General features: G+C 34.8%; 1 protein-coding gene across 3 annotated transcripts in view; it reads left to right on the top strand.

Moving 5' to 3' along the window:
• Window positions 1–12,061, top strand: part of LOC117399459 (collagen alpha-1(XIV) chain-like) — a 72,603-nt gene that overhangs the window by 9,293 nt on the left and 51,249 nt on the right. For 2 of the 3 annotated variants that reach the window (XM_033998623.3, XM_033998624.3), the window contains exons 4-5: window positions 470–613; window positions 1,523–1,621. The exons of the other annotated variant lie outside the window; for it this stretch is intronic. In XM_033998623.3, the coding sequence (XP_033854514.1) occupies window positions 470–613; window positions 1,523–1,621 (243 nt within the window). The remainder of the gene's footprint in view (window positions 1–469; window positions 614–1,522; window positions 1,622–12,061) is intronic. 3 annotated transcript variants of the gene reach the window in all.

The following is a 12,061-nucleotide window of genomic DNA, read 5'->3' as shown; positions in this document are numbered from 1 at the left end:
TGTTAGCCGTCTATAAACACACAAGTATCAATTATAGACAAGACAAACAAAACAAACACTCACGATACTCTTAATACACAGTGCACGGGTCCTTCCGGGTCTATTTTGAATAAGATTTCGATTCTCCGGTCCCTTTATGCTATCATGCATGACCCCTTGGTAAACGATTGCAGCTGACTCTATTGCCTGCAGCTGCTACCTCGTTTACCTTCAGGGTCAATACGTTCCTGCAACGGAGTCTCGCCTTCTTCCAGGCTGACCGACTTCCCGACCCAGGAAATGAACTGTCAGGCCAGCCCGTCCAAAGCCTTTCCCTTTCGCTACTTAGCGCCCTCACAGGTCGGGAGGGAGATTTACAACCAGAACTCATTATATTTCTGTCACAGGGGGTTAAAAATCATTTAGATCCACCATAAAAGCTAAAAATCCAGGATTCTTTGTTAAGTTTTGTCTTTTCCTTTACTTACAGGTGGAAAAACACAGGAATTACGCCTCCAAAAAGGCGATAACACTGCAATTATTCAGGGTCTCATTCCAGACCTGGAATACTCAGTAAATGTTATTGCAATAAGCCGAAACCAAGAAAGTGAACCTGCTCAAGGGAAATTCACAAGTAAGTATATTTAGTTTATTGGAGAGGGATTTGAAATATTTTTTAAAAACCGTGAACAGTAAAAATGTCAAAACATTTTCCAGTGGAAAGTAAGGCTATTTTTCAGGTGTCCTGGATTCACTTCCCTAGTTTCCCAACATTGTCTACTTTAAACTCAGAGGCCATGCTAATACAGCTGCTCTGCAAAAATATGTTCATGTACATGGAATTATTTTTTCCTATACAATTTTAATGAAATAAATGATTGTTTGCAGCTGTTTACTACTGTATGTTAAAGGTGGGCAGAAGCTGGTCATGCATGAACCTCAGCCCTAAGGAAGTACCCTAGAAACAATCCATATACATGGCCTAAAAGTATAAATTCCCCCCAAGTCATACAACTAATGGGGAAAGCCATAAATGACTGATGGCTGAGTTTTTTTTCTCGCTATTATGAACAAAGACCCTTTGCAAGCCTGAAAGTAACATTTAATTTGTTTAGGAACTAACAATAACAACACATTGTTCGTCTTAGAAAGTAATTTGAAATGCACAAAAGCTGTGTGTGTGTGGTCTTCTTGATTAACACAAAATGAGGCTCTACAGGAATTTGTCTATTTGTTTAGTATTCAGTTCACCGTGTTTGTGAAACATGGTCAACTGAATTCCTAACATCCAATAGAAGTTTTAAAACGTGATAAAATCTTTGGTGATAATGGTATGTTTACTTGTCTTTAACTGTAAGAACAGTTTAAATTTTTGTAGGAATTGTAATCGATGTAGGAATTGTAATCCTATAGTACCTGCAAAACTTACAGGTTACTTCAGTAACTTAAAAGAGCACATTGTTGCCACTGTATATGTACTATATTGAATCTGTATTATACATTTCTAATAATATTAATATTGTTTATTTATTTATTTATTCAGTTAAAGTCTCAAAAGAAACCAGTGAAGAGGTGACTTCAGATACACAGAAATCAAGGGAAGATACTGCCTCTGTAGAGAGTGACAATGAAATATTAGGAGGTAAGATTTATTTCTGCTGCTGCTGACTCAAAAGTTAAGTCAAATTAATTTTTTGCGGATCAATAGACCATGCTTGATGTTGATGCTGATAAAAAAATCAGTCTTTATTTATTTATTTTTTTTAACTGAGTAATTACACTTTCTGATGTTGAAGGAACTAGACTCTGTTTCAATACAGTGGTTTTAATGTGCTTTCATTGTAAGATGAATAATACATCTTAATTTTCCTTTATATGTACATATTAAGAATGTATTCTTTTTTTTTTATTTATCATGTTCATGAGAAAGCGCCCTTATAATATTTCATTACTCCTTTCCCCCAGCATTCCTAGGAATATTTTTGAAATTCTGGGAACAGTAGTTTTATTTGTTTATTTCTATTGTTAAGTTGTGCTTTTTTGTTTTAATTCCTGCATTTTTCTGCAAAGCAACAGTCTTGGGATTTGTGGTATGCCAACCAGAGCAACACTGGAACTCTGCCATTTAGTTTTCATAGAGAAAAGGCTTTTTTCTAAGTTGAAATAGACGGTGTGAACGCTGAAGGAATGGAACCAGTCTGGGATGAGATCATGAGAAGCCTATTTTAATAATACATTATTAGAAATAATCAAGGAAGGGGAATTTTGAACCCTCTACGATTTGTTTGTTGTTTGGCAGGCCTTGCCAAAGCTAAGATGATTCATTATTGTCCTGGTAGCACTGTTTAGTGGGGTTTGCTAGTAGTGTTGGATTTACAGATATTTTGTTAGTGGTATAATTTTCAATGGTGTCCTTTTCCTTATGAAAGCATTAACAAAAGACTTTCTTGACTTCCCAGGGACATAAGTAGTTTTATGTGCATGGCATAACTCAATATTATGAATGAATCATTTTGCATCATAAAACACCCAGACACACAGTTAATATAAATGAAGCATTGAAATGTCATATTTGTGTGCTTTGGACTTTATAGTTTATATATGCCAGTTGGCACTGTAATACAGTGGAAAATTAAACATCTGTAGCCTGCTATAAGTCTCTTGTATGAGTGTATCTCCCACCTTCCTGGTTATTATGGGAGATCAGATTGCTGTTGTAATAGTGATCCCATGGGAAAATGTTTCTATAACCGCTGGGTAACCCACCATTCATTTGGGAAGGCACCTCTCCAGTTATAATTTGTTCATGCAGTTAGTTTCTGCTAATTCTGGTACCCATAAGGAATCTTCAAGTAGTGTTTTATAATAAACATTCATTTTTGACTTCCAATTGAATTTATATCTATATTTCTATATCTCTCTCTCTACAGTCTGTACCAGGTGTTGCAGTTAAAGTTGTGTTTGGAACAGATTATATAAAGGGGAGTGTGGAGCATCTCCAAAGTTCACAAACTTTCTTTTAGAGACATTTTAGTGCTAAGATAACTGCACACAGGTGTTTGCAATACAGAAAAGCATTCCTCCAAGCTAATCATTCATCCTAACTAGAAGGCAGAGCAATTATGACTGCTATTTCACTTTCTGGTAACTGTTTCTTACCTTACAACGAAAAGATGATCTTACCCACTGTATATTAGCTGTATACAATAAAGATTAGCAATTGCACCCTATTTTCAAGAACCAGTATTTTTTATTTCATTTTCACAAACTTACCTATAGTTACAGATGGTTACCTTAGTTTTATAGTTACTGAAACCCTATTAGATTATATGTTAGTTGGATAGAATTTAATAACACACATCAAACAATAAACCTAGTATTGGCTTATCATATGTTATAATTATCTTGCACCTGATTTGTATTTATTATATTTTATTCAGCTTGTGAATGAAAACCAAGTCCTTATTATAAGGAAAAAAAAATATTCTCAAGGAGTTAGAAGTCATGTGTACAATGATAGAAAGTAACATGCCGAAAAATGTTTACGTTTTAGCTAATTGCCTGTGTTAATATGTCACAAAAGGTCAAAGGTAACCTCTGTCGTGGAGAACTCTTATCTCAAAGAATTTGTTGAAAACCTATGGCAGTTCATACTTGCTTTGTCTAAACATGTGTAAAAAGGCCAGAAACGGCCAGGGGAAATTGCTGTCAATAGCATGAACTGAGATAATAAGCTTGGCTGACATCTGTTGTTAGCGGGAAGAATACTTGAAGAGTCGGGTTAAGATTACTTAGGAGAATGGCATTACCTAAATCCACAGATCACAAATGAGTGACAGAAGCACAGAAGCACAGAGATCTCATTTAATTGAAGAGGCTTATTACAAAGGAAGTGTTACACATTGGTGGGCTATTTTGTTGGCATATTACTATTACTATAACAACATGTAAGAATATACACCAGTTACTGAATAAGGTTTAGGTATATGTGTGTATTTTATTTACTTCAATGTCTTTATAAGTATCCTGGGTTAAACATTTAGAAAACTGAATATGGGTCAGTCAAAAATCTAAATATGGGACTTAAATACTGTATATGTTTCTGTACATGTAGTAAAGACAGCATCAATTGAAGCTTTGGATATTCAGCATTCATATTATTATAAATATAATGATTCTATTATATACAGTTCAAAGGATTGCAAATGTAGATTTTGCTTGGTAGTAAATACATTAGTAGAATTAAACCTTTGCTGGTGACTGTTTATTGAGAAAAGATGATTCAGTGGCGCTATGTGACTCAATTTAATACCAGACCCTGTTCTGATTAAATGTTTTGTCACGTTAAAACATATCTTTTCATGTTCAGTTTTTTATGAAGCTCTCCTAGTTCAATCATTAAACTTCTGTGGTACAGTAGTGTGTATATATATATATATATATATATATATATATATATATATATATATATATATATATATATATATGTCCCCTTCTCATTCTGTGTGTCGGACTACAAAGACTGCATTCCATACAGAAACTAATCTTCTTTGAGTCAAGGGCCAATAGTTGGAAACTGGGCTTACTGTATCTTAAAAAAAAAAAAAAAAAAAAAAAAAAAAACACTTCAAGTTTGTCTTACCATACCCCATACTGTTTCTAGTTAAAGTGCTCAGAATTCCCTAATAAATACATTTCTATTAAACATACTTTATGTGCAGTTTGAATTCACATGACATACAAGTAGAACCTTTTTTTAATTTTATTTCATTTTTCAATGTTTAATTTAGAAATTTGGGGGTTTTATTAGTAGCCACAAGTCTGTGTATCTTGGTGCTTGTATTTTTAGGTGAATTGACCAAAAGTAGTAAGCACAGAACTCATTGTTATTAATAGAAGAACAGAATACAAAAAACAAAAAAAGCTCAGTCCATGTAAAGTCTGATATTTTGGCTCTCTGACGTGCTACTGGTGATTCTTCATCCAGGTGGCATATATGAATCTATCAAAACAGGCATTGATTTAGGTGTGGCAGGCAAGAATTACTGATAGAAAGAAAATCCCTTTTGCAGTTAGGTGAAGGATAGATGGCTGAGTCACTTTTAATAAAGCTGTCCACACTTGTAAAATACCTTTGAATTGTCGTCATTACACCCTGATACTGCAGGGCTTTTTGACTGTAAATCCTTGTCTGCCTTGATACCTCAAGGGCATGCAGCTGGCCTAAGAGCCTGGCTGATGTGTCTGATGAACAAAAATAATGTTAAAGGAGGGCTAACCAAGGTTTAAAAATCCATATTATATATTGGTACTTAAATATAAACAGGATAAAACTGAAACATTTTCTTTCACTATAGTGCTAGATCTAGGTCTTGTTCATGCAGTATGGTCTGTAGAAATGACCAGTCAGGCTTGGTAACCTACTCTGTCACGTGCATAGTAACAAAGATATCTGTAAAATACCTTATATAAAAGACTAGCCAGTTTAAAGTTATATCAAACACTTGGAAATGTCCTGAAAGCAAAGTGTCTCAAGCACCAATCAACATGTTGTGCAGGCTAAAGCAATCTCTTTAATCTTAGCCAAAAGCTATGATTAAAGTCCTCACACTGGATGCAAGGCTACTGACGCAAGCGAGCGAATTTGGAGATGGATTGGTTTTATTTACTTTTATCGCTCTCTCGCACTTTGTAATTGAACAGTTAAGAAACTGAAGTGTGTGTCTTTTATGTAGCAATAACGAAGGACATTTGCACAATTTGTTTGCCATGTGTCTGGTGTGATGAGGGCTTCAACCTTAAGTTAATTACTTTATATAATTATTATATATCTTGTTTTTTGGGTTCTCTCTTTTATATTGTACATGGTAGAAGACACTTAAACTAGTTAGATACAAATACATTTAAAAAAATCTAAAATCTCTTTAAACGCCTTTACCAAAGCCATTATATATTTTACAGCACTTTATAAAGGCTCAAACATTTCTCACATTTAATTGTTTGGAAATGAGACAACAAAAGTATGAAGGTAGTAAGTAGGTCTATAAAATGTATGAACTGTGAAATATTATTTTATTTGTACAGCTGCAGTGGTTAATGTCCTTGTCACAAAACAATTTGTTCTTAATCAGGTCACTTAAGACCTAATAAATGAGTCAACGGCTATTAGTTCCGTAACACAGAACATTAAAACTCTCTGGAGGCTGCAACTGGTTGAGACAGAGGGCAGCAATGTTTTCTTTGTGTCTGTCAATGCAAAGGGGAAACCTAAAGAGGCAATTATATTAAGGACAACATTATGTTTCTATTTTACCTTCCTGACATTAACTTTTTAACATTCTTTCATATGGGCTAAAAGTGCTGACATAAGGCCCAGCTCGGACCCCAGTGAAATGGTGACAAGACTGTAGAATAGTAAAATGTGTTTTATAACAACAACATCAGCACTGAATTCATATACATTGTTATCAATTACCAGTAAATGGACGCAAATTTAGGAAACACCTGACCTAAGAGAAGTTTTAACTTGAGACTAATAGAAAGGGGTTCCTTGGACGATACCTGTTCACAGCTGCAGAACAGCATGGAGCAGGCCGGTCATTAACTTTGGGCTGATTTGCAGAGTTGTTGGAGCTGTAGAGTGGTTACAAATGTGACGTTATGTCAGTAAGGGAAAGGGGTTATTAAAGAGTAACAAAACATTTGATAATGGCATGTTATACATGTGCCACGTATGTAATCTGATTTTGCCCTTTTATTGGGTTCTTACACAAATATAGCCTCAAGTCTTCTTCTAACTATAGATTCTCCACCATGCATACAAACCATTTGTATATAAACTGATCTGTAGAGTAACACTCATTTTATGGTTTGATCATCTTTTAACTTGTAAAAGTAAAGGCATGATATTTATTTTAAAATCATAAAATACAGATATCAATCTGATGCCAATCCAGATGCCTTCTGAGTATTTTATTCGCTACACAAGTGATTAAGTGCCTGTTCCATTGAAAACATATGGTGGAGAAGCCTTCTGTCACATTTTAATGTGTGTTGTATTTATAACTGTTTCAAAGAGCTGAGATTGACAAAAAGCAGATATTTTCTTTGCAGAATTGTGTGTCATAGATATATACAGTACATGTCAAATGTATTTTTCAAATATAGGTATGGAACAGGGGTGTTACACTCCAGTCCTCGAGGGCCGCAGGGCTTTCTGGTTTGCATTCCAACTTAAGCTCTCAATTAACATAATTGATCTAATTATTTGTTCAGTTAGACATATTTAATATTTTTCAAAGTCTTTTACAGTTGATGATTTTGATAATTCACTTAATATAAGGTACACTACCTATGAAACATAAATGGGCAATTGTATGTAAAAATAATGTGCTAACTGTATAATGTGAAATAATGTATAATGTGATATCTTGTAACAATTGTAAGTCGCCCTGGATAAGGGTGTCTGCTAAGAAATGAATAATAATAATTAGACCAGTTAAGTAATTGAGAGCTCGGGTTAGCATCCTAGCTGTGCGAAGTCAGCCAGTCTTCACTGGGGACTCCGAAGGGAGCGTTGCATTGGCTCAGGCGCTCCCGTGGGTTAGGAGGTAAAACCGTCAAGAACTGTTTCTCATCATCGCTCTACAGCAAACCCTGCTCACTGAATCTTCGAGTCTCCTGAGCCATGTGTGGAATTGCTGCTGTGAGGATAAAAGCGATTGGGCATTCCGAATTAGGAGAAAATCGGAGGAACAAAATTATAATTGGACACACTAAATAAAAAAAATAAAAAAATAAAACAAACAAACAAACAAATGTTACGCAGGTTGGCGGGAAAGAAATTGTGATTGAAGAAATTGTGATTGAAATTGTGATTGAAATTGTGATTGAAATTGTGATTGAAATTGTGATTGATAGACCTGTGTAAGTTGTGTCTGTTATGTGGAGTCACAAACTTCCCAACACAACCAGTTCCTCAAAGTGTTTTATATAATGTAGGCTTATAAATGCAAGTAACAAAAATGTCAAATTTATTGTGAAGTTTCAATATGTTACTACTCTAAAAAAAGTCCCTTACTTTACTGTGTACTATATTGAATTAAAAACACGTTTTCAGAACAAATACACATATGTTTAATGTTTAAGAAGACAAAGGGAAGACCAGGTTAAAAACACTCATTAAAAAGAGCAGAGTTTTCTATAAGGGGAGAGTTTATCTTCACTTTTTATTTTAAGAATTCAGGCCCAGCTGCAGTTTTGTGGATTAGTGAGTAATTGAGGGAACAAGAAAGTCTTCCAAAACAGCATGGGTGCTAAATGTTATTTCATGTTACACTTCAATATCCCACTGTGTCGTCTACAGTGTTATCAAGAGACATGTCAGAAGCAAATCCCAAGATGTTAGCCTCCTGGGGAATTCTCCATATTCACTAAATTATTATTCCAGCAAAAACACCAGTAGATGCATCTGAGAAAACTAGGTACACAATATTTTTGCTAAATAATACAATTTCTGATTATTTCATTTAATAATGTAGGTAGAACCAGAACAATATGGTATTTTGTGTTATCAGTATATTCATGTGAGATATCTAAGGAGGTCAACTCATGACTTTACAAGAAAACGAGAGGAAGCTTGTGTCAGGCCTGACACTTGAAATATTGTATGAAAAACAGGTCCTGTCAAAAATGCCGTATGTTAACACTATAACGACCAAAGCAGTCCTTTTGACCGTTTTTGGAATTTAAATTTAAATTGCGGTGCGTGTGTTTAAGATACGGAGCTGTGCTTTCCTGACTCTTCTTAAATATATGTACTAATAACCCTGACAAAGAAAGAATCTCGTAGCTGGAGATAAAATACCATCATACCTATTCCGACAAGGAGCTCATGGTTGTTCTAAGTATGGGTATAAACGCGAAAAGACCTTTGGATGCTATCCAACAATACTGATTTATAGTGTGTGTTGTTTTTGTTGTTTTGTGTCACATTGTACCTCAAGTTAGAATTGTAAATGCAGCCTGTGGTGGTTTAAATTAAACTCAAAAATAGGCTGTACTGACAAACAGCAGGTACTGTAACTTAGAACTAAGGGCCTCATTTACAAAAGGGCACTAAATGTAGCTGTAACGTGCACATCAAGTAGTGAGCCTAACATGCACCATAAATCAAGATTTACTGTCCCATTTACTAACAGAGAACACATTAATTTACATGCACACTATCTGGCTAACTTACATACCATAGCTACATGTATTGTGAGCGATAGTTTAATGTGCAAGATAATGTCCGAGACTACACGTGACCACCGTGATATAATAAGCCCCAGCAGTCCAGGTGCATCTTTTGGTCAGTGGCTTATTGTGAAAGGTGGAGTTGGCTTACATTGACCGAAAATGAGCGATTAACTGATACAGCCCTCCACAGAGGACAGGCAGAGGCAACGCAAACTAAAACTGCACACAGAGGAGTTAGAAATTCTAGTGGAGGAGGCTGTTTTAAATTATAATGCCTTGTTTGTTCCAGTGTTTTATTTAACCACTCTATTATTTGTACCAATGTAATTAACTAAAAAATAAATCTAAGAAATTATAACATTAATTCACGTTTATTCACGCCTACTATAACCTGTTATTTTTACTGCTCTATATGAAAATTTAATGCAAGTATGATGCCAGATAGATTTCAGCCCAGAAAAATAGGTTTAAATAATAAAATCAGTGTGGGCCATAATATGCCCACTATTTCACACAATAATTAATACAATTACAATAGTAAATAGTAAAGTAAATGTTCACACTAATTGTAATTATGGTGCACTATAATGTTTACTGCCCTTTCGTAAATGAGGCCCTAAACCTGATAATGGCTGTTTTTAAACAGAGACATAAATAAATTGATGCTGGTTTGTAGATGAAAAAATCCTTCAGATTATGTGGTTATTTTATTGTATTTATTTTGATAGTTGGGAAAACAAACACCATGCATGGATGTTTATGCTTTTTGAAGACAAGCATGCATATGGGTATGATAGTGACATCATATTCTGGGAGAAACTGAATGTTGTTTCAGGCTGGCTAATTGCCTGTTTATTGTATTGAAGTACCATACAATATCAATTGCTATGGTGATACAGCTGTAGATATTTGGTGGTTCGGTGTAAGAGATTACAGCATTTGCTCTGATTTTCCTCAGATCACAGTATAGTAAAAAAAAAGCCTGAAATCCTCAGAACCTCAGAAATTGCATGGGGTTTTACCAGAGTACTGTATTATGTTTCAATGTGACAAGTGAAGCATTCTGATGCAAAACCATGGAGTATGTAAGGCTAATAACTTTTCCATATGGCCTTGTCATTCTTTTTATTCTTGCTGTGGCACATTTTGAAATGCAAAAGTGCTTTATAGCTACAAACTTATGAATAATTATTTAGTTGTGGGTGTATTTTGGGCACCCATTTTTGATGTTATGCCTTTGAATAAAAAGCCATAACACTTCAAACTGATTTTTTTTTTCAATACTTTTTTTGAAATAAATAGCAGCAGGATCTTTAATAGGCAGTATTAAGCTGCACACGTCCCTATGCCAAGCATGTTTTTCAATATGATCTTGTAAAATGGGCATTATTTAAAGGGTGAAGAAACACAGGTAATAATATGGATAGAATGTGGGGATATTTCAGACAGTTTTGGCTCAGGATCTCTAACACAGTCAGGAGTCAACCAAGGCTGGGTGATGAAGCATCAAGTAAGGGAAAGAACTTCAGAAAAGTTGTGAAATGCATTGAAGCAGTAGTTTAACCAAGACTGATGCCATAATGGTACCTGATCTGTGAAAATGAAGCATGGTTGCAAATTAAATCGAATATAGAGCAATTACCAAAACTGAGTTTTGTGCCCAAGTACACTGCTGAAAATGTATTTTCTCATGGAGCTCAGCATAATTTGTAGTAAATGTTTTGTATGTTTTCTACCCACACAAAATATTGAATACATTACCACTACAATGTGGAAACACTGTAGAGATAATATTAAGTGCAAATTATCCAGAGATGGACTTTGGTATAAATATGATTTTACTGTCACAATTTTCATTCAACAGATGTATTGTTGTAAAGGTGTAATCCATATCATGTGATGTGATATTTTGATGTATACACTGCAACACACATGTTTCAAAGTCTGAGTCTGACAAATAGACTTCAATATTTAACCACAGTCATCCAAACAGTTTGCTTTCAATTGAGGCACAGCAGCTTTATTAAAATGTATGCTTCAGTAGAATTCAGTGCGTGAACATTTACTGTGAGCTATCTGTTTCCAGCTGAAGTCTACTAATACAGTAAGGTTCTTCTAATAGACTCTGTTGTATTGGAATATTTTGTTTACAGACTGATTGTATTTGATGTGTTGACTAGCCTTATTATTAGTAGCCCTATAGCTTCAACCTGCCCTTTCATTTGGAACTCAGATGTTGTGGAGGCTTTTTGTTGAGCGCAGACCAAAAGCCAAGTGGAGAAGTCCATTAACTTGTAGTTGTTTGAAAATTAGAGCCTGAGGGTTTGTTGGCTTCAAAACCATTCATGTGAACTACTTTCTTTGAAGGTGTTTCTTTGACATGATTATGTTTAATAATCGTATGATCACACAAATACCATGTCTTGACTGGCTAACAGGAAATAATAAAGTGCAGGTTCTACTTTTATAATGATCTTGAACCGCAAAGAACTTGACAGTAACACAAATTAAAACTGGTTGTCTGTGAGGTTTCCTTGAGTTAATGGTGAGTTCTTGGAGCAGTATATGCTGTCTGCACTTCTATACCAGACATAATTAAAAATAGGCAGATTTTTAGTAATAGCATGCAACAAATGTCTGTTTATGACATGGTTTAGTCTTAAAATGTTAGTTATTACCTAAAATTTAGAATAATGTGCAATAGATCAAGAACTTCACTTTACATTTCCAAAGGTATGGGATATGAACTAATGTAGTAACCTTATATGACAGTATGGGTTTAGCAATGGATTACAGTACATACAGTGAAGCACGTTTAATGTCACTCCTGTTAATGTCACAT

This window comes from Acipenser ruthenus, chromosome 4 (assembly GCF_902713425.1).
Source record: "Acipenser ruthenus chromosome 4, fAciRut3.2 maternal haplotype, whole genome shotgun sequence".
Lineage (NCBI taxonomy): Eukaryota > Metazoa > Chordata > Actinopteri > Acipenseriformes > Acipenseridae > Acipenser > Acipenser ruthenus.
Note: the sequence above shows the minus strand (reverse complement) of the source record. Positions and strands in the feature narration are given on the sequence as shown.